Below are 23,338 nucleotides of genomic sequence, written 5' to 3'. Positions count from 1 at the left end.
TTTTGGTGAGGTGGTGCATGTGTTTCTCATGTGTAAACAGCCAGATTTAGGATGTAGTAAGATGCAGCACAGTTGGAAAAAAGGAAACATTATGTCTGTATCCAAAAATTGGGGAATGCTACAATTTTCCTTGAAATTTATGTGGAGTTTTTTTTTCTTTTTTTTTCGGGTTATTTTTTCTCTGATATTTTCTTTGTTTTTATAATTTTTTATTTTTGGGGTAAGTCAAACAAAACCAGCTATCCATTTTCCATTAATAAATTAAAAAATGATACTATTTACTGTTTTACAACCCTAAAATGGGCCAATTGTGCCGAATCATCAAATAAAAGAATAAAAATAAAGTATGGCAATCTAGCATCCAAATAGTAGTCAGAGCTAACAGGTACTTTCTTGGCAAGAGCATACCATGGTTTTTTTGGACAATAAGGCTATCCGGAAGCTTAGAGGTCAATTAAGGATCAATTTGATGTTTAAAACATTAGGCTCCCCTAAATTTGTACTGTTCAATATCCTAAATATTGGACCAACCTACATACTATGCACTACAATTCGTGTGATGATTGAAACATTGAACCAGCTTCACGATAACCCTTCATGTTCTCTATTTTTATCTTTGTTAAGATCATTCATTTTTATGCCCTATTTCATTCTTCCCACTCATTGGAAAATAAAATAACGGACTGTCACCTGAAACATCAGACTGGTAACTTTAAAAATAAACTGAGAACGCAAATTGACCCATTGCATTGGGACAACCCTACAATATAAGAAGAAAAAAAAGAAAAAACAGGTACAATAAATTTAACGTAGGGGAAAAAATCATACCATTACATAATATTGGATATATTTTTTCTTTAATACTTCCTTAAAAAAAGAAAATATTACCATTTCAAAAAGAAAATAATAATGTGGTCCCACGCAAAGAGGATGACAGCACAGCGTGTTGCATGGGGACACCCAATTAATGGAACATGTTACGAAAAGTTTGAAAAGACAATGTACAAGGATGGATGTCCCTTGAGTTTCTCTTGGGGCACTTTGCACTTTAAAAAAATTTCTAACCAAAATTACGAATGGGGTGATATCTATGGAATTTATTTTTGACGCATTGTACTGTATTTTGGTGGGAGCATAATGTGTATTTACTCCCTCATCCAATACACCTATTTAGGAAGGTTTTTTTTGCCTAAAATTTTGGGAATCATATAGAATTACTAGATAATTATTTTTAAAGGAAAAAAGTTCACCTATTTAGGAAGATTTTTTTTACCTAAAATTTTGGGAATCATATATAATTACCGGAACTTTTTTATTCAAGAAAAACATTTAAATTCTGAGTTTCGTGACACTTCGACCTAGCCCTTCAAAAATTGGACGGTTTGTATTCAATCTTGAGGCATAAGCTTTTTCTAGCGAGCAGAGAGTTAATTTAGGATAAGTTTTTTTTGCTGAAGTTATTCTATGGTTTGTAGAGTTTATATCCCCAAAATTTGAGATCCTAAAAGTATCCCAATAATGTATCTTGTCCAAAGGAGTAATGAATACTATACTCCTTATGTGAGCAAAAAATCATTTAATTTTTCTTTTCATCTATCTTTTTTGAAATTTTATGTGAGGTCATTTTTTTCGTATTTTCATTTTTTTTTGAAATTTTCCCCGGGTTAGATGTTGTAAATATCAAATTAATCTTTATTGATGTTTTTTTTTTTATTTGTATGTGGTTTCATGTTCTGGTATCGGAAGCAAACATTTCTGAAACTGTCCAATTAGGAAATATCGGACTGCCTTAACCTTCGATACAGTTCGACAGACCTCTGAACATCATCTACTTTTAAATTTGCCATAGCTATAATTTTGAGAGCATGCATCACGCATTTACTGCGGCGAAATCCCATAAGAAGTTAAAAATCTACTCACGTGGTTGCAGCGAAATCCCATAAGAAGTAAAAAATCTACTCATATTATCTGGCCTTATCGGCTTAAAAATCTATTCAACGTGGTAGCCTATATTCTCCTTGTCTTTTTCTTTTTTTCCACGTTTTCCTAGCACAACGTTCCGTACCAAAAATTGGGTATCCCCTAGGCCCACCATGTGCCTTCCTCTTCATTGTCTTCGGGACCGGACCTGATTAATAAGATAAAAATCGAGCGATAATCCTTGTTAATGGCAATCACTGTTAAAGAAGTGGATAGATGGGAACAGAGAGGGTAATAGGCCCATAACAACATGATGATTAAGCGGGTTGTTCACTCCGTTAAGAGATGGTAGTTTCTGTTACCATCAAATGACCCCAATAAAAAATTGCGCATGAGCCATTCAATCTCCTTAACAATAGGGGTTGGCACATAACACAAAGATAGTAGGTAAACATGTATATTAGATAAAGTTGATTTGATCAGAGTAACACCACCCAGGAGAAAAAGAATTTTGACTTCCATAAATCCAGCTTAGAGATAACTCTTTTCATTACTGGGTTCCATATCGATCTTGATAGCTTTTTATCGGAGGTAGGAATGCCTAGATAATTAAAATGAAGACTACCAACTGCACATCTTATCGTCAATGCTGATTTCTCAACCATAGCAACCTCAACACCAACACTCCTCTAAAGTGGTATTTGAGAAATTGACTTTAAGACCCATGACAACCTCACAACATCGTAAGAACAGAGAGATAACTTGCACTTGATTCACCTCTGCATCACAGAAGATTAACATGTCGTTAGCATATTGGAGGTGAGAGATAATAGGGCCCCCAACAGCCACCCTAAAACTATTGAACCTACCTCTCTATTCAATTCTTTTGAGCAATAAGCTAAAACCATCCGCCACCAAAGTAAACAGAAATAGCAACAATGGATCTCCTTACCTCAATCCTCTAGAAGACTTCAAAAAAAGGGCTTCCATTTACCAAAACTAAAAAATGAGCCGATGATAAGAAACCTCTAATCTACCTTCTTTATCTGTCCCCAAACTTCATTCTTAGTATAATTTAATCTAATACATTCCACTCAACCCTATTGTATACCTTTCCTAATCTAATTTCATCACCACACCTGGTTCTGTGCTCAGGGCTCTAGATTGAAGACACTCCTGGGCAATTAAAATGCTATCCGTGATAACTCTTCCTTTTATAAATGTTGACTGGGTCCCGAGACCACTAGCAACAAAACCTTCTTTATTATGAGGGATAGCAATTTTGCAATAATCCTATAGAGACTTATTAGAAAACTAATAGGTCTCACTTAAAAATACCAGCTGTCGCATCCTTTTTAGGAATTAGAGTATTAAACATTGACTTAATGCTCGTATCGATAAATATCGTGATTGAAGAAATCAACCAACATATGAAAGACATTATCCCCAACCAGACCCCAGAACTTATGAAAAAAAGCAAGGGGAAGACATCTGGTCCAGTGGCTTTATCCCCATTAAGAGAGAAAACAACACGTTTTACTTCCTCTATAGTCACAGATATTTCCAATTCCTAAGCCTGAATGTCTGATAAAGTTTGAAACTGCACCCTAGGAAAGAAAACACCTATAATGCATACGTTGGTAAAAGCCTTATCAAAATGTGTAAGAAAATCATTATCCCATACCACATCATCCTCCTCAACTATATTACTAAAGGAGATTCCAAATATATCATTTTGACGTTTTTTAGAGTTTGCAATCACCTTCTTTCAATCATTTCACCCTAGATATCGGTCTCTAGTAAACTTCTTCCTATCTCAACAGATCATGCAATTCATATTCCAGCCAATCCTTAGTAGCTGCACCCATTGTTAAGATAAGTTAGATTAGGGAAATGTGATTCAGTCCATTGCATGTGGGATGTGCTAAAGAGATAGGTATGGGAGCCCCATCACATTTAGGTGGTGGTGCTTCCTAAATCTAACGAGATAATGAATTGAGAGAGAGAGAGAGACATTAATTTTTTATTGTCACTTTATTTTTATACATTGTTCGTTGTAAATTGCATTTACAGGGAAGATATTCTTTCTTTTGTAGAGAGTAATTGTAAAACAAAGAAAGAGTTTGTTATTGTAAAAAGGTCATTGTCACTTTATTTTAATTTATTTTTCATTGCAAATTGTATTTCAAGAGAAGATGTTTCTTCTTCTGTAGAGAGTGATTGTAGAATAAAGAATGAGTTTGATATTGTAAAAAAGTATTGGGGTGGACTGATTTACAAACTCAGAGATAGGGTATAATCTCTCAATTCTTTAAGTTTATTTTAATTTTATTTTAATTTTCTAGTTTATTATTTTTCTCCCTGCTTTAGTTTGTATCAGAGCTTTGGGATTTGTGCTGATCACAAACAATTGATGATCTAGCTATGGAGCATATAGATCAAATATTTGAGTGGTTGGATAAAAACTTTAAGAGACTCAATAAAGACCTGATAAAACGTATTGGCGAAGCAATACAATAAAATCTACCAGATCTATTTAATAGATTACCGCATGACGAACAAGAATATAAAGAAGTAGAAGATAAAGAATCAACCACCAATCCCAATATTAAACACACACTATGGCTTGCTTTAGAAATTGAGTTGATTGAGAAGCATGAAATACAAGTAGTTGAAGGTGCAAGATATTTTTTCATCACAATTGATTTCAAGCATATCACTTGTTTTGTTCAAATTTATTCATAAGTGAAAGAATATTTTCAAATTCCATAAGTTCGAAGTTGAGCTTCTTCCAACCTTGGGAGAATGGGTTTTTGTAATTTTTTTATTTTTATGTTTTCTAAGTTTAGATTATATGTGTGTTTAGCTTTCTTTATTGTTATTATTATATTTGTTTAGTTGTAGAGATTTAAGCCGTAGAATGAAAATTTTATGTTTTTAAAAGATTTGGATAGGATTAGTGGTTGGGTTGGTTGTGATATAATTGGTTTTAGCATGAAGTTAGCATGATGACATTGTTAGGATATGTTAGACTAGGGAAACGTGATTGATTCCATGGCTTGTGGGATGTGCTAAAGAGACCGGTAGGGAAGCCATATGACTTTTAGATGGTGTTTCCTAAATTTATGGGGATAATGGAAAGAGAGATAGGGGGGATAATGGAGAAAGAGAGAGAGAGAGTTTAATTATTATTATTTTTTATTATTTCTTATAATTTGTGTTTAAATGGAAGATGTCCCTTCTTTGTAAAGACTAAAGAGTGATGGGAGAATTAAAACAGATTTTCATCTTGTGAAAAGATCTTGAGATGCTCTCCCTTATAGACTTAGAGAGGAAGAATTTACTCTCAACACTTTAATTTTATTTTAATTTTCAGGTTTATTATTATTTTATTTGCATCACCAAACCAGTATGATCACCCTATTCAACTTCAGGAATAGACATACATGAGATATCATCATGTCATTTCTTAGCATTAGCAATGACATGAAAATATTTTGTATTCACATTCCCATCCTTGAGCCATTTGGTTGGTTCTTTGTTTGTAATACACTTCCCTTAAATAATCCTTCAATGAATTTAGTAAGGTGTTTATCTCAAGGAAAATTTCTTCTACGAGAATTCCATACCTCCGAATTTCAAAACTTGAACAGGGCGACCTGTGCTCCTTATGGGCCATTTTGTGCCATGAAACAATTTCTAGGGAAAATTACATAAAGAGTGATATGTATGGAATTTTCGTTTGATTTTTAGTACTTTTTTTTTAGTGAGGTCACTCTCTGTGCATTTTTTCATTTTTTCTTTGAATTTTGCCTGGGTTTGATTTGTAATCCTCAAATAGCATCTTTTATTAATCGTATTTATTTATTTATTTTATGTGGTTTCATGGGTGGTCTGATTCCTTAGATGGAAATATCAGACCGCCTTTACGTCCCGTATGATGTGGCAGATCTTTGAAACATCGACCACTTAGAAAAGAATTTTTCTTCGTCGAAAATTGGGTTCAATTTCTTATCCATCAGACCGCCTAAACAAAGGCCTCAAAATTAACAATAAAACACTTTAAAAAAAGTTAAAAACGAAAGACCTCGTTATAAAATATCTTAAAATATAGACGAAGCGATAATTCCATCACTTTTACTAAAAAGGAACACGAACATCGTACCTACGGTTGTGACATTTGAGAGACTACGAAGACTAAATACCACAAGAAGTTAAAATTAACCCGGTTTCCTGGTCCAATCCATTAATTTGGTCCCCCTGGGGCATTACGTGCGTTCCTTTTCACTCTGGGAAAAAAGAATTAATAAGAGCACGTTTTTGGTAAAAATGAATTTCAGTGTGATTAGGTACGAGAGTCTTTTCATAATAATTGTTATTAATTAATTTTTTTTACACTAATTAACAGCTAATTAATGTAAACAAAAATTCTCACAATTTTCACTAGCAAATTTCTAGGATAAAACTTCAGAGATATCGCTCATTAAACGTCATCATCGTTAAAGAAGTGGTTAGATGGTCATAAAAGTCCCTAAGAACATGATGATCAACTGGTCCGTTCACTTTACTCTTATGCTCCAATCTAGATTAGACAATATATGCAAAGGTAAAGCCAAACATGCATGGCCTATCGAGAATCCGCCTCCAGTTGTGGTGGTTGCACCAACCATGTGAGCCCTACTTAAAATTTAGGCTTCCATTTTTACCTACAGTCCTCGAAAACTACTAATGATTTTCAAAAAGGACAAAAAAGCCTGTATTTTTCTCTCTTGTACGTCTCTTTATCTTAAAGTCTGTGGCCTGTTTAGCTAGGTCCTTGCACCACACCATCTCTATCCCTTATACGTCTCTTTCTCTCTCTCTCTCTCTTAGACGTCTCTTAATGCCTTACTCCCTCTCATTATTTTTCTTACCCATCAACTTATAAATGCCCAGACACTTAACCAGGAACCCCAACAGTAAAAAGCTAGTTTCCCTAAGGATTGGAGCCCAACACCTACTTAATGAAATCAATATAAATACGGGATCCTTTGTGGAAGAGAGTGTGCTTTTTTTTATTTATTTTTTCACATATAAATTTTTGAATTTTTAATGGCCGAATTTAAAAAAATACAAAATCCTTGGCAAGAAAATGCAACTTCTAGATTTTGAAAAGAAATAAAAAATCAATTTTAAAGGAAATTTGGATTTTTGAGATCCAGAAATGTTTAGGACGCTAAAATGTAATTTTTGGATTTTCAAAACTTGAAAATTCAATTTTTGAATAACTTTTGGATTTAAAAAAATCCAATGTTATTGGGATACTAAAACTGGCATTTTTTTTTGGATTTTGAGAATCTGAAAATTTCAATTTTTGAATTTTAAAAATCGAAAATTTTGTTTTCAAATAAATTTTGGATTTTTCGAATCTGAAAATTTTGGAGGACACTAAAATACGATTTTTTTAATGTTGAACATTGGAAACTTTCAAAACACATTTTAAAAATGTGAAAAGGGAAATTTAGGAAATTTAAACGTATTATTGTATAATTGGTAAAACAATTGGTAAAAATGTAACAACAAAAAATTGATGGTAAGATATAAATAATGTTTAAAAATGGATCTATATAAGTAATTTTCACTTTTATTTTTTTTTTTTTTTAGGTTCTTATTATTTTGGAAGATTGACATTTAGATTCCAATTATTCAGGGTTTCTAACATTCTTATAGGGTTATTTTTGTTATTTTTAGTTGTAGAGACTTGAGGTACATAATTGAAATTTTATTTATTTTTAGTCGTATTTAAAGGGAAGGAGATCTTTTTTTTAGAACAACTTATTTTTATAAGAAAGATATTATTTTTGAACTCGTGAAGAGATCTTTGGTGTAAACTTAGAGAATTGTTTTTAATATCATCAAGAGATCTTTGACGTGGGTACCTTTAAAAAATTTGTAATAAAGGTGTATTATGTCATTTTTTATTATAATTATTTATTTTAATTTAATTATTACTTTCTCATCTTTCGTGCATTAGGAATGATGATGGTACTGGAGAAGTCTAAACAACTAATTCAAATGGTATTTTGCCCCCGAATATTTACCAATGCTAAATGAAAATGGTACAAGCAAGAGGCTGGTAAAGCCAAATAGGAAAACAAGGAAAAATTAACAAAATAAAAAAGAAGAAAATTACAAATACGTAACAGCTAAAGCATCCGCAGGGGAATTCATCTCTCTATTCACATGCACAAAAATTACTTCTCTATCCCTGAGATGAGAGAATTTCCATCATTGCACCAGCCCACCTCCATGGAATTGAATTAGGACGTAATCCCCATTTAATAACATTCGAGAAATCCCCTTCAATAATTAAGTTTAAGAGCAAGCTATAAATGTCAATCACATACAATTTTAGACCAAGTAACTCTGCTTCAATAGCTTGCTACGAAGGGAAGATCTTGTGCAGTCCATATGATGCGTCCTCTTTCATCCTTTAAGCCCCCTCCATAACCTGCCACCAACCCGTGGCAATTATACAAAAAGTAAAAATAAAAATAAGCCGAGTTTGGGCAAGTTTGGACGTATGAAAGATCGGACTACCCCATACAAAAGACTATATTCGAATGTCGGGCGGTCCATTGTTGCCATTACTGAACCATCCAAGAAATAGGTTGATCCAATATCTTATCCATCAGATAATCTTAAAAAAGAAAAATAAATAAATCAAAATAAAGCGGTATGATATTTACAATAGTGGATCGAGAGAAAAATGGTAAATTAAACGATGGACCAGCTGCCAGTCTAAGGTCTGAAACATTGTACCTACTACTTTAAAAATAGTTTCAGTCACAAACTGGAAGAAGGCCTTGAAAATGGTATTGTTGAATGTTTGAAACATTCAAGAAGCACAACTTTAAGATGGTATGATTTTTCAAACATTCAAACGACCCCGAATTGAGCCTTGTATCTTAGGTAAGTATTGCGTCAAATCTAGTGTTTCATGACCGCACAAAGCACATAGAAGTTGATTGTCATTTCAATCGTGATAAATTTCTGGCTGGAGAAGTTACAATCCCATATATTATCTCCCAACAACAACTTGTAGATATATTTACCAAGACAATGACTCGTGCTCGTCATGACTATCTCGTTGACAAACTGGTGATGTTCACCCAACCTCAGTTTGAGAGGGAGTATAGAGATTAGAGATAGTCGAGAAGATATAAATAGTTGCGGATAGTTTTTAATTTTAAGTTATCTTATATTTGATGCAGATATCTCTCTTGATAAGACTAGATTAGTTCATTATTATCAATAACTTATTAGCCCTATATATATAAAAACTATGTATATTTTTAATGATTAATCAATACACAATTATTTTCCTAAAAGATTCAAAAGTTTAACATTACCGAGAGTTAACACGAACACAAGGCCAAAGGTACAATGCCCTAAATTTATATTTCTGCGCTGATTATAAAATTTACAATTGCACAAATACTGCAAATCTGACATATATTTGAACATTTGAAAATGGACAGCTCAAAAATTGTGTTACAAGATGTAGTATTCTTAGGGTTTACTATCCTTCTTCTTTTTTTATCCAGATCCATAATTGTTCAAATCGAGATCATCAATCCCCAAGCTTTCTGCATTGGACCAACCCATTATGGTGATATTAATTTCCCACAATTATTTTATTTTGGGATCATTCATGAAATTTAATAAATCATAGAGCTTTTGAGTGTTTATGCGCCTACATAACCAGAGTCCCCTAGTAGTTTATGTGGTGAGATAAGGGAAGAAAGAACATTAGGAAGAGAAGATGGAATTCTTCCATGCTTGATCTCCATATATCTTATAGATTACTTGTTCTGGTAAAACATCAAAAAGAAAGAACGTAAATATGACATTTTCCTAAGGGAAACAACACTAGTTCAAACCAAAGTCAAAGCATCAGCATTTCAAAGAAGGCACATTAAACAAGAGAGAAGCTGTAGCCATATTCCATCAACTGTATCAGATCCTTGAAATACTGAGTAAATCCATGGAAATAGAAACTAATCAAGAAGAGGTTGGAAGAATGTCAGGTTCCTAAAGTTCACCCATGACCTCCCCCACACATGAAACAACAGCCTTATAAACTCTGGCAAATGGAACCTCCCGAGCTTTGATTGCCATCTTGTAATTGGCTCCTGCTACCACCTGAACCTGCACTTCCAATACGGCAATGAAAGAGAGATTTACACCAGTTAGAATGTTATGAGTAAAGATTGCATATTTGCCGAGCTTCTGAATGTTGGTTTGGTTTAGTTTAGTTGTCTGAGTATAGGCTCTAACTTTAGGTGGGGTTTCAGGGGCCAGGCGTTAGTGGCCACAAAAATACAGAAGAACATGAAGAAGAGGAGGTGGTGAGATGAAGTTTCAGAGTCATGATGGACTCCCATGGTGATAGATACTAGGTTTTCTAGGGTTAGGGTTAGGGTTTGGGTTTGGATGATAATGCTGATTTGTGTGTGTTGCATGTATTTTTATAGATGGGAAATGGTTTGATTTTGGAAGTAGTGGTAGCTAATGCATATGGTTTTGCCCTCAGTTCATAATGGTCAGTTGTCTCCTATTAATTATCAACTGGACGAGAGAGAGATTAATGCACCCTTTTTGAGCAATCTCAAAACACCAAAACCTATCCTTTACGCAAACTTCTTAGAACTGGTATTGCATAGATGGAATTCTTCAATACCATTTGCACACCCTTGTTTTCCTTAGTTTTGTGTACCTGTTTAATATTCATATGGTTTTATGTACTTGTTTAATAACCATAGTATTCTTTTTCATTTATTAATATGAATTTAGAGCATATGAATTTAGTTTGCGTGATATGTACTGCAAAGGTTTCAATTGTTTGACTTGAGAGTCACATACTTGGGGATCTAAATTTAGACGAACTCCTCGAGAAAAGATCAGAAGAAAAAAATTATCTTACGTTGTTTAGCTCCCATGCTGGATTCTGGGTTTGACTAAAGGTTTAAAAAACAGCGATCAGGAATGGAACCGGTCAATCCGGTTGGGAACCAAAAGGTTCAGTCCAATTCCGCCAAAATATCGGGAACCGGCTGGTTCCCATCCAGAACCAGGCCTAGTTATTATTTTGATAATTTTTCATTTTTTTGTTCTCTAATTTTTTGAAAATATTTTATTAGCTGGTTCACTCGACTAGATCGCCGATCCACCAAATCAAACTAGTTTTTCAGATGGCTGATCCAAGTCACCTATCCGTTTTTCTAAATTTTATGTGTGTTCTAATTGATAAGAATGAAACGATTAAGGTGGGTCAAATTAACGGTGGTAAAAGAAATTGGACGCAACAAGTTTTGTTGTCAATAGGTAGAAAGAGAGCACCAAGCAGAGGTTGTTAAGGTGGCGATTAACAACTACAGATTTGTTTTCACCAGAAAACAAGTTAAAAATAGAAATAGGGGAAAATTTATCGGTATACCTTAATTTGGTGTACCATTTTCCAATAAACCTACCTTAATTTGGTGTATCATTTCCCAATGGAAACATATCCAGCGCTATTAGTTTTTCAAAAAAAATCTAAATATTGAAGAACTTCTAACCTAATTTGAGATTGAACCACCTCTTTCCTTCGTTGGACGACTGGACTCACATTGACCATTGAACATTGGGTTTGACAACTGTTTTTTAAAAATAACCTGATGATTCATAGGTGGATCACCATGTTCACAAATCTTTTTTAACCCCTTTTTTTTGTGATCATTTTATGTTTCGTTCCACCCTGGTTTCATCTTTTCTATAGCTCATTGTTCCTAATACCTTTTTTTTAATTATTTTCTCGAAGCATAGGAGGCCAGATCTATTTCTTTCCAGAATTCGCTTATGCTTCCCTAAAACTAGCCGCAAAATCAGATTAAAACACCATGACACTTGTAAAATAACATGATGACTGCTGATCAGTGTTTTAAAATTGCAAGTTGACTCGATTCAAAATTGTTGAGTGAGGCCAGATCCAAGACACCCCATTTTTTCCCAATTTCCAACATTTTTATTTTTCATTATTAATGCAAAAAAACAAAAATATATCGGAGAACCAATGGCTCCAGAAGTTCCTAGCCCATCCAAAAGCAATGGGTGACTGGGTCGACCCATCAGTTCGACTAATCACTTAAGATTCATCTAAGATTTACTATCATTATAATTTCTTATAAATCCTTCCCCCCACCCCAGCCTCACATTGCAGTAATTGTTTAACATTAAAAGTTAGTGTTGAGTTTCTTACAAATCCTTCCCCACCACTACCTTGCGCCCCATCCCACCGCCCCACCATCCCCCTCTCTCGGCAGTAGGACTAGCTAGTATGTGCAGTGATACGTTGCTTTTTGCCTGTAGTATATTTCCTCCCCAATAATTTTTTAATTTAAAAATTTAACCACTTTTCTACATTTCAAAAAATAAAATTTTCAATTTTTCATTTCTTGACTGGTTATTGTTTTAACATTTAATGGATAACACGGTATTTTCTCCATCATTTATTTTTAAACAGTCAAATTGGTCAGAACTAGTTTTCATTGGACCAGACTCCTCACCTATTTAACTTCCAACCTACTTTGGTTCAAAGAAACCAATAGAGGTTCAGGGTCACACAGCTAAATAGTGACAATGAACTTGTAAATAACCCGTAGGTCGGAGGGAGAGGCAAATAGTTATCCTGGATCATCTTCAAAAAGCTCATTTTGAAATTGGAAAAACCCATTTAGCTATTACCATTTTGAGAAATTACTCGAAGAAATATTTACTTTATAATATTTGCACTATTTGGTCATCGACAGAAAAGAAAAAGGGGCCAGAGAACATACCTGTATCCAAATAAAGGGAGATAGCCAACCAATATGAAGACATAACCAAGTCTGAAACTTTCCGGCAGCTATTGAAACCAGAATACTTGGGAAACTCTCCCATGCTTGAAAATAAATTAGTGAACGTTGCATAGGCATACTGTACATTGAGTATATCAGTGATATCGCATAAAATATTGCTTCATTCAGTGAGGCCACTCTCCCATGAAAATATCAAAAAACTCCACTTTTTCCTATGCGTTCAACTCATCAGGCTTATGCATATTAAAGATCACACGTACCCCTAAGTCCTACTCCTCCATAAATTCAACTGCTGATAATTAATTTCATCCTGTTGTCGATCATGTCTGAACTAATCCAACAGAAAATAACCATCAAAAACCAACCTGTTAGGACAATTTTTTTTTAAAATTATCCCTGCTCTAGATAAAGCCTCATGCAAAGGCTAGAGAGAGAAAGCAGGCCCAATATCAGCTCTCTGAAACTTCTCAATCAGCTCTCTGAAACTTCTCAGGCAGAGAAAAGCTTCGACTCGTCATTCTCTTAAACTCTTCTTAAAAATGGCGAGCAAAGAGGTATATGTACTAAACTACATTCAACACCCCAGGCTTTTTAGAATGGAGGAGAGCTCCTTTAAAACTTGGTTTATATTTGCATATGACCCCTCAAGGTTGATTGCGTGATACTCAACGCCCCTCCACTGAGATATGAGAGAGAAATGGGGCCGCCTGTACATGCTACTGATAATTTCTAGAATAACAGTCCCCGGTCTGGCTGCAATTATATGCGTCAGTCCAGCCCCATGAGCCCCCACAATAATCGAAGCCTCCTGAATAGCTCGTACCTGTTTATTCTCTTCTTGGTGAATAATAACGTATATAAATCGAAAAGAACAGCAAAAGAGATACTAAAGGAAAAATAGCAAAAGAGATATCAAAAGGGGAAATAGATTCATAGGTTATAGTTTTCTTGTGGAAAGTCATTCAGACCAGTGTTTAAAAAGTCAGGCTCTGACTCGCCAGGGGCCTGACCCCAAGTCCCCCCAGTCCAACTCGGGAGAGTCCAAGTTGGAACAGGCAATTTGTAATAAGAGAACTTAAAAATATATGGAAAATTGGAGATTGGGGCAATTCCAGAGATTCTGGACCTGCAATTGCCTGGCTCCCGAGCCGAGCCAACTAGGGAATACCTAACACTGATTCAGATAATGCATATGGAATCACAAAAGGATACTAAAAGGAGCTTGTACCTGATCTCTCACTGTCATGTGAGCAAACAAGCCATTTATTATATTTACGCGGCACTTATTATAAGCCTTGGCCCAAGTTTTTAGGGTATCAAAGACCTCTTGCTCATTGCTCAGTCTTGGCTCCACCTTGCCACCATGTCTTGGGTGGGCCAAGTAGTCTTCTCTCCGCACAAAAAGCACATTTTGTTGCAAAGATGAATGCGAAATTTTGGTGTTGTTTAGTGGAAACCCGAAGGAAGCTCTGAAAAATTCACCAAACTCAGTTAACCTAGCAGTCTTGTCACTGTCAGGGTTAAGCATGAGATCAGATGCAGGGGCTCCATGACAGGGTATGTTATCACTCAGACCCTTGAACAAAGCTGTCTCATAGCCCAAAGGAGAAAGAATGACATGACGAAAGCAAACTGGGTCTGTGAAGTTTTTGGCATATCTCAGGCTTGAGAACAAAGCTTTCCAAGCTTCCTCCAATGGAGCCTGAAACATTCATAAAGAGAATTTGGGCAATTTATGGAGTGAGAGAACAGAAAGAAAAGGACGACCATACTTGAATTTTGCCAAGATGCAGCACAAGAGAATGGTATATTTGTTCAAACTCTTCTATATGGTCTTGTAAGATATTAAAAAAAAAAAAACAAAAACAAAAACAAGAAAAAACAAACAAAACAAAACAAAAATAAATAAAACAAAACAAAACAAAATCAAAAGGCAAAAGAAGCAGAACAAGACAGATCAAAGAAAATCACGCTTTCACTTACAACCTGCATCTGCTGCTGCAACCATAAATAATATTCCATCATAAAAACAACCAATTCCTACTAACTTCTGAGAAGACAATTTGAACAATAAATCTAATCTCGTACAGGTACCTATTCACATCCTTTAAGAAGTGAGCTTATTCAAAGGAAGATAAGGAGAGAAGATTTTTCTAACCAGTAGAAGCCAGTGATTAAGTTATCACCAACCCGCATCTGCCTAAAGTATACTTAACTAAAAAAGGCACCAGTAAAGGAAGCACATGCAAACAAATTCAAGGCCAGAAAGCACAGCATCCAGTGCAATCACAAAATCTCATATTTCAGATAAGATAAAAACTAACCAGCACAGTTTAACACTGCCAAATATTTTGCTGCATAAGCCCTTCACAGAAAAGTTGACTCACTATTCTATGGCACTTCTTGAACAATATGGTACCTGTACAGGTTTCAGCCTTCTCAAAGAAGGGAAATACTCATAAAATCATTCATATGAAGGAACAAGATACTATAAATGAAAAGCTTGCTGACAGAAAGCCATTCGTTTCTTTAAAAGTGTAGTTTTCACTAGCTACAAATTTTTTAGGTCAAACTATCAGAGATAATCACATGAAAGCAGGAAACAGATAAAAAAAGGCCATTCCATAAGCACCTTGCAGTGGCCGTCCACAAACACCAAATAAGGTCGATGCGACAAGTCTGTAACTCGAGAAGCCACATATGCACTGTACCAATCTGTAACTGTGTGGAAAAGATTTGCATACTCAAAACGTGTGATAAGGAGGGTTGGTTCTTCAACCAACTGCAATTAAAGATCAACATATCAGAAAGTTAAAGAGAACATATTTTTAAAAAATAAAAAGAAAAGAAAAAGGTCGGTAAACATGTGTGATCGAAATAGATGACATAGGATGCAAGATAAACAGATGCAGATAAGGTTACAAGGTAGAACCACTTTAAAAAGCACCAAAATGACACAAAGAGAGTCCATAAATCTATTAAGAATAGGTAACAATGATTTACTTTCTACATTAGTTTACCTTCTTCATCCACTTCAGTATAAAATACAGATAATTCTCTCATATAATCAAACCCACCCTTCAACTAAAATTACCAAAATCTCTCACATCATCGAACCTTCAGTTCAGCTTCAATAAAACAACCAAATTTTCTGAAAGGAGGATTTATAAGAGAATAAGATTTGTCAAAGTCTCATGAAATTTCAGCTAGGAAGCTTGTGCACTTGCCAATATAACTTTCTTAGTTAAAATAATCTGTAGGTAAAGCTTTTATTAGGAGCCCAAAACAATAAAGGCATCCAAATCCAAATATTAAGAATGCAAATTTCTCCTTGCATTATTTCGAAAGGAGCCATCTGCTCCACAGAATCAAGTGAAACATCAAACTCCTATGTGCCCAAACCTTGGATTTTATCCTCCACGGCTTTCAAAAACCAAGTTTAGCGTATCTTTGACATTCATAATCACAAATCTGCTTGGTTATCATTCAGAAAATATAAAAGAGGCAACTATTTTTAGTTGAGTAATCATTCGAAATGAATACCGAGAACATGGATTTCGCATTCTAAATACAGTTGCAGAAGCAATTAATCTTCAATCATCATCTTTCGAATTTTAAAAATAATGGTTAGAAAGCATGAAGCAATAATCAATGTTGGAAGTTGCCATGATTCTTCTAAGTATACCTGACATTCCAACAAGAGCTTTTTCTATATAAGATAGCATCATCAATATACTTGGCATCATCAATATACTTGAGAGAGAGAGAGAGAGAAAGAGAGAGAACTCAAACAATGCCCTCTCATTCTACCAATATTTTTGTCATGCCATATTTGATTTTCAAAACTTTAGTTGATTTAGGGTTCTCGGGAACCCCTAGCTTGCGGAACAGGGAATCCCAAATATCGGGATCCCACATAAGATAGTGTACATGATTGACTAGATGTGAAGTCGATGAATACAACTATAAAGCGAGTGCAAGAAATAAAGCAAACATAAAAAAACACACCACAATAACACACAATTTACAAGCTTCACCCGGTAGAGCTACATCCACAGCCTCAGTAAATAGAAAACCACTATCTCAATGAAGATTACAACTCTGAGTTACAAGAGATAATACCTCTCTCTAACCATCGATAAAAAACCCTCACTGATCATCCCTTCTAAAACCACTCTCCCGACCGAGCAACACCGTCGATCAACATCTTTCCCATTGCTATACCACTATCGGAAAGAGCACCTTGAGAGCAACCAAGAGATTTTTTCTCTCTAAAAGTAGAAACTTAACTAACCCAAAATCCCATGGGAATACCGCCTCTCTCTTCGAGACCATGTCTCTCTCTTGGAGACCTATCTCCATTTTAGAGATCCCTTCCCATAACCCCGAAAGGGGTGTCCGTCAAAATGACAAATATTATGTCATCCTTAACTCTCTTTTATAGATATCACCTTCTTGTTTCCCAAAAAAATCCATTTTTTACAATAGTACCCAGTAATCTTTTAGAAGAAAAATATGGTATGGTGATTTAGCTATCACCAAACCCAACAACCTCCACCTTGATAGCAAAATCACCATAATTGCCTTGGCAACCTTCATTGAATAGATTTCTTGATTTCTTCTCACTTACCTCTATTGCGGAATTTTCACAAATATTTTAACCTTATATTTCTCCACTTCAAACCATGTATCTATCAAACTTCGCCATTCACTTTTTTCTTAATGCAAGCCTTAGCCCGTGTATACCTTGTGCTCTGATATCAATTATAGGGTTCTCGGGAACCCCTAGCTTACGGAACCTAGAATCCCAAATACTGGGACCCCACCCAAGATCGTGTACATGATTGGCTAAATGCGAAGTAGATGAATACAACTATAAATCGAGTGCAAAAAATAAAACAAACATAAAAAAACACACCACAACAACATACGATTTATGTGGTTCACCCCATAGGGCTACATCCATAGCTTCGGCAAATAGAAATCCACTATCTCAACGAAGATTACAATTTTGGGTTACAAGGGATAATACAATTTAGGTTGCCGCCGTGTATTTTGCCTCGGTGGATTACAATTGTTGAGTTTGGATTCTAAAAGATTAAGGCTATTATTGTAAAAAAATGGGCTTTCTTGATAAACACAAAAGTGATATCTATAAAAGAGAGTCAAGGAAGACATAAAACCCATCTTTTTTATGGTCACCCCTTTGGGGGTTATGGTAATGGATCTCCAAAGAGGAGATGGGTCTTCAAGAAAGAGAGGCATGACCTCTTAGATAGAGGCGATATTCCATTGTTTAATGATGATAGAAAAGCACCTAGCATGTTTTTGTATTTTGCCAATTTGTTTGGGGGCTTTTTTTTCACAAAATTAAGTGACTTGTAAAAAAGCTAAAAAGGAGACTTTTGGAGGGGCGATTCATTCTTCTTGGTTTTACTCTTCTCTCTCTCTAAAAAGGGGTTAATTCTTTTAGTTATGTGAGAAAGAGAACGAGTCTTCTTGGTTTTACTCTTCTCTCTCTCTCTAGAAAGGGGTTAAGGATTCTTTTAGTTATGTGAGAAAGAGAACGACGTGAAGAAGGATTTCTTGTCCAATTTTATGGAGAAATTGTATAAGCTTGTCTTGTTCATGTGCTTGGTTCATCCAAATAAAATCATAATGTGAATCGTGAGTTTTTAGGTGATTTCAAGAAGGTATTATGGTGATGGATTTCACTAGTATTCTCCATTGACATAACATCGTATCCCCCTTGTAAATTTATCTTTGATAGTAGAATTGCTTGCCGACTTGCCTGTGGATATAAGCACTATGGGGTAAACGACGTTAAATTTGTATTGTGGTTTGTCTTTTTTATTTTATCTCATGATTATGTTTTCATCTCTAATTTATTTACCTTAAATTATGCACACGATCCATAGAGCTTATTATTGGATCACCAAATATCAAACACTCAAAACCGAATATGTAAAATCGAATCTAATTTATTTATCTTAAATTATTGCACACGATCCGTGGAGCTTATTATTGGATCACCAAACATCACACACTCAAAACAGAATATGTAAAATCGATAATCGAATAATAAGCTCAACAGATCATGTGCCATAATTTAAGAAAAATAAATTAAAGATGGAAACATAATTATGAGGAAAAAAAGAGACAAATCACAATACGAATTCAACGTGGTTTACCCCAAAGGGCTACATCCACGAGCAAGTTGGTAAGCATTTATATTATCAAAGAGAAATTTACAAGGGGAATATAATATTACCTCAATGGAGAACACCAATGAAATCCATTACCATAATACCTTCTTGCAATCACTAAAAAACTCACGATTTGCCCCGTAATTTTCTTTGGATGAACCAAGAACATGAGCATGACAAGCTCATACAATTTTTCCATAAAATTTGACAAAAAACTCTTCTTCACCTCTTTCCCTTTCTCACATAACCAAAAGAAACCCTAACCTCTTTCTAAAGAGAGAGAATAGTAAAATCAAGAAGAATAAATCGTCTCTCCAAAAGTTCCATTTTTTAGCTTTTGTACAAGTCACTTAGTTTTGTGACAAAAAAACCCCAAACAAATAGGTCAAATACAAACACATGCTCAGTGAATTTCTATCACCATTCAACAATCTCCAACTTAATAGAAAATCACCTACCTACTTGCCTTGCCGATAATTCTTTTTATACTTTTTCATGAAGCCTAGAGAAGTTACGCTCCATTCCAACTTCTCTACCAGAATCATCTTTGTGAGCATATCCGACACATTTTCCTTGGTTCCAACTTTCACCAATTGAACCAAACCATCTTCAACAACTTGTCGAACATAATGGTATCGGAATAATATGTGCTTTGTCTTCTTGTGATAAACGGGATTGTTGGCCAAATTAATGGCACTCATATTATCACAAAATATTTCCATTGGCTTAGACTTGATATCCAATTCTCCTATAAGGCGTTGAAGCCAAACCGCTTCTTTGCTTGCTTCAATTGCTGCCATGTATTCCGCCTTGGTGGTGACCGCCATGTATTCCGCCTCGGCGGTGGACATGAATTCCGCCTCGTGGATTAAATTGGGATTTTGGGTATTCAAATCTCCAACAATTAACTCTTCCCATTGATGTCTGAATTTCGTTGTGTTTTCCTTCCACAGCCGATTCGGTTAACTCTTCCCATTGATGTCTGAATTTTGTTGTGTTTTCCTTGCACAGGCTATTGTCAAAAGGAAAAAGTTTATATAAGGTTGCAACCTTAGCTCTATAGCTACAGATGCACCTCAAAAATCCATCGGAAAACATGGTTTTAATGTTGAAAAACCCTTTTGATTGATCATCTCGACATCGAGATGTATGACCATGAAAAATAAAAAGATTTTAAGTCTCAGAAATAGTGCATTTTACAACATATTATCTACACCGTCCATTTTCAAGATTTTCATATGTTTATAGATCTACTTGATTTTAACCATTTTTTATATTTAAAATTTTATAATTAGATATAAAAATAGATTTTACGATAATCCTAATAACATTTTACATTAAAAATTATATACCATGATAAAATTTGAAGGTGCACCTTACCTCTACAGCTACGGATGCATCCCTATGCCAACTGCACCCTTGTCAAAAAAGAACCAAAACAGAAAAAAAATGGCACAAAGCTAGCAAGCAATAACAAGCACCACTCCTCACTTCTAATATGAAACAGAATTCGGAAAAGAAAAAGAAATTAACTTGCCTCAAATGAAAGACTTCAGCCCATTAAAAACAAAAAACCAGATATCAAAAGCACATATCTTTCCCCACTTCAATGGCAATTTTGAAAACAAAATAGAAGAAGAAACGCAATTTTCATATAATATTTTTCAGAATAGTCAGAAACTAAAATCATGCACAAACTTCCGCACTCATAAGTAACCAACAAAGAACAAAAAGGAGAAAGGAGGGACCTATCTTGCCTCTGAACAATTGAAATCCTTGGAATCAGCTACACGAATAGAATCGAGCAGAGAACGCATGGTATGAATATAAATAGCTCCCCTTGGAACAAACCTATCCAGGAAATCCTGGTTCACTATCTTCCGATCTCCATCATTGATCTGCCTGAATGCACCATCAGATGCCTCCACCTCGAAAGCCCCTGGTTCAAAAGTTGGAAGCTCATCCTCCTCCTCTCTTCCAATTACGGTCTCCAAGCTCTCCCCGCCATTCGACATATGAATCCTTTGAGGAATCATTCTTATCAATCCCCCTTCACACACAGAGCTCTTCAATGCTTCATTGTAATGGCATCGAAACCAGCTCTTTCTCTCTGAACTTAACAGATCCAATTTACGAGTGAAGCCATGACCAAAGAAAGCTTCGCAAGAGGAGGGAGAAGTACTAGGGTTTGGCGTCCATGGGACAAAGGAAGCGAGGTCTGGCCACGGTTTTGCAGTAAAATTAGGGTTTCTTTGACCAGAGAGATTATTAGAGAGAGCAGAAGCAGAAGAAAAATTAGGGATTGGGTCAGGGTTGGGGTTTTGATGCAGAAAGTAGAAGGAGAGAGTGAGAGTGTTAAGAAGAAAGATGAAGAGAAGAGGCGTGGTTAACCAGTGCCTGTTCATGCCTACTGCAGGTCTGGTTAACCAGTGCCTGTTCATGCCCACTGTGTTTTCTTTTTGGAGGTTTCTCTGCATATTGCGACCAATGAAAATTAGTAGATAAAAACCTAACTCATTTTCTTTCAAACTTTGGCCATTTCTAAATTTTGGGCGACTAAAACATTTGGTAGTACCCACGGCCTACCCTAAAACAAAACGCGAATCTTTGCTATTACTACAGTGTAGTGTATATAGGAAGTAGATCGTACGAGTGGTGGTTAAAGTTCGTTTCGCTTAATGGGTTTTTTCCACTATATCAAAGCAAAATGAAAAAAATGAAATCAATGGGTCAGCCTGATTCGCAATCCATTTAGCCAGGTTCAAGTTGATTCGATTGAAAGAATGCAGATTTAGCATAGGGTTAAACATGTAATTGTATGATGTTCCAAGAGCATTAAAAAAATTAATAGCATTAAGATGATATGATTTCAGCTATTATAATTTTTAAAAATTAAAAGTTAGAAGTTAAAATTATTAGATTTTTAATGTGTAACCTATTTTGTCATCTGTTTCACCTTTGAGGCGTTCAAATCTTCAATTCTCCCGTTTGTCCGCCACTCCCTCTTCCTTAAAAAGCCATCGGCCCCATCTTAGAGTCTCCACAATCCAAACTCCATAGTCTGCGGTCCATTACAGGAATAGACTCTCTCTCTCACTCCGTTGTATAACCTATACTTTCTTTATATCAAGTTTGAGTTTTTATAGTATTTTGGGGGTTTTAATTTTATTTAGTTTTCTTAAATTTTTTTTACTTTTTTTTACCGAAAGTAGTATCAAGTTAAGTGCCTAATAATTTTAGAGAAAATATCTCTTTATCCCTTATTTTTAACTTTTATATCTCATAAGACCCAATAATTGAAAATATTCTGGTAAGCAAAAGGCCTTCATCCTTTCTATCTTATAACCCCTTAAACCTATTTGACCATATGTTATTAACCTCAACAACATATGAAATGACTCCTTTTCCTCAAAACCTAACCTCTATCCTTCGCCCTCTCTCTCTAAACGTAGTCTCTCCCTCTCTCTCTCTAAACTTAGCACCACCATTCGCCACTCTCTAAACCGCGAGCACTCAGTCTCTCCCTATCTGTCTCTAAACTTAGCCACCACCATCCGCCACTCTCACAACCGCGAGCGCCACCTCGCCCACCACCACCACGTTATACACAAACCCCTGTTTTCCCTCTCCAAACCATACACAACCCCTTCATCCATAACCCTTAAACCCTCGCTTTCTCCCCCCATCTCACTTTTCCAGCAACCCCCTCTACTTTTACGGCAAAAAACCGATGCCAAGATGACGAGAGCAGTTGCTTCGGCCAAAATCAGCACTATTGGGCCTTGCCTTCGCTTTGGTGTCACCTTTTCTGACTTATTTAAAGGGACCTCTAAAATTTCCGGCCAAAATCGCGACCTCTTAAACTTCACATGGCTTATTTAAAGGGAAGCCGCACATGTTCCGGTTCCCGAAAAATCAGTTGGTCCTTGGTTTACCAAGTTTCCAGAGGCTAGAATCCGGCCACTCAGGTCATTGTGGGTCAGATCCAGGCTAACAAAAATAGGGAGATTTTCTAAAGTTTCAAGGATTCTACCTGAAAACCTATTGTAGGAGAGGTTTAAAGTCCCAAAAATTTGTCTTAGTTTGCCAATTTCTTTTTACAATTTCTTGGGCATGAGAGTTCAAGAGATAGGCGATGGAGATAGCGGAATTGAAGGTTAGTTGAGTGCTAAATAAGATGAAGGTTTTGCAAGGCATCAGAGTTCAAGAGATAGACGATGGAGACAGGGGAATTGAAGGTGGGTTGAGAGGAAGGTTTTTCAGGAGGAGTTGATACCATTGCAAGTCTAGCCAAGGTTGTAGGATACTTTAGCATTGTAGGACAATTGCTTGTTG

The 23,338-nt window shown here is 35.5% G+C and overlaps 1 protein-coding gene and 1 long non-coding RNA gene across 5 annotated transcripts; both read right to left on the bottom strand.

The window, feature by feature from the left end:
- Positions 1–8,222: 8,222 nt before the first annotated feature.
- Positions 8,223–8,588, bottom strand: LOC148780166 (uncharacterized). Of its 2 annotated transcripts, none has more exons than XR_016042633.1 (2): positions 8,500–8,588; positions 8,223–8,410 (listed from the first exon to the last, which is right to left on the bottom strand). It is a non-coding gene; the product is annotated as an uncharacterized LOC148780166 (long non-coding RNA). The 2 variants fall into 2 exon arrangements; XR_016042634.1 differs by having other exon boundaries at positions 8,507–8,587.
- Positions 8,589–9,711: 1,123 nt separating this feature from the next.
- XYLT (beta-1,2-xylosyltransferase) lies at positions 9,712–21,752 on the bottom strand. Of its 3 annotated transcripts, XM_088849588.1 has the most exons (6): positions 20,761–21,604; positions 15,430–15,579; positions 15,122–15,216; positions 14,026–14,499; positions 12,777–13,620; positions 9,712–10,110 (listed from the first exon to the last, which is right to left on the bottom strand). In XM_088849588.1, the coding sequence occupies exons 1-3, from the start codon at positions 21,478–21,480 to the stop codon at positions 15,184–15,186; spliced, it is 903 nt and encodes a 300-aa protein (XP_088705714.1). In that variant the 5' UTR covers positions 21,481–21,604; the 3' UTR covers positions 9,712–10,110; positions 12,777–13,620; positions 14,026–14,499; positions 15,122–15,183. The 3 variants fall into 3 exon arrangements, with proteins under 3 accessions (XP_088705714.1, XP_006856828.3, XP_088705715.1); XM_006856766.4 differs by lacking the exon at positions 15,122–15,216 and having other exon boundaries at positions 20,761–21,752; XM_088849589.1 differs by lacking the exons at positions 9,712–10,110; positions 12,777–13,620; positions 14,026–14,499; positions 15,122–15,216; positions 15,430–15,579 and adding an exon at positions 19,136–20,015.
- Between the last annotated feature and the right edge of the window lie 1,586 nt (positions 21,753–23,338).

This window comes from Amborella trichopoda, chromosome 10, assembly GCF_054954075.1.
Source record: "Amborella trichopoda isolate Santa Cruz 75 chromosome 10, AtrichopodaSantaCruz75HAP2 v2.0, whole genome shotgun sequence".
In the NCBI taxonomy this organism is placed as follows: domain Eukaryota; kingdom Viridiplantae; phylum Streptophyta; class Magnoliopsida; order Amborellales; family Amborellaceae; genus Amborella; species Amborella trichopoda.
The sequence above is the reverse complement of the archived record's forward strand: the minus strand, read 5'-3'. Positions and strand labels throughout refer to the sequence as shown.

What these genes read in the sequence shown, in the direction of transcription:
- XYLT (XM_006856766.4), bottom strand. Translation starts at nt 21,480, where the DNA reads ATGCAGAGAAACCTCCAAAAAGAAAACACAGTGGGCATGAACAGGCAC. An exon ending in TTGTGGACGGCCACTGCAAG is followed by an intron (nt 14,500 to 15,429) that starts GTGCTTATGGAA and finishes TGAATGTTTCAG; the next exon opens with GCTCCATTGGAGGAAGCTTG. An exon ending in ACATGACAGTGAGAGATCAG is followed by an intron (nt 13,621 to 14,025) that starts GTACAAGCTCCT and finishes GAGAATAAACAG; the next exon opens with GTACGAGCTATTCAGGAGGC.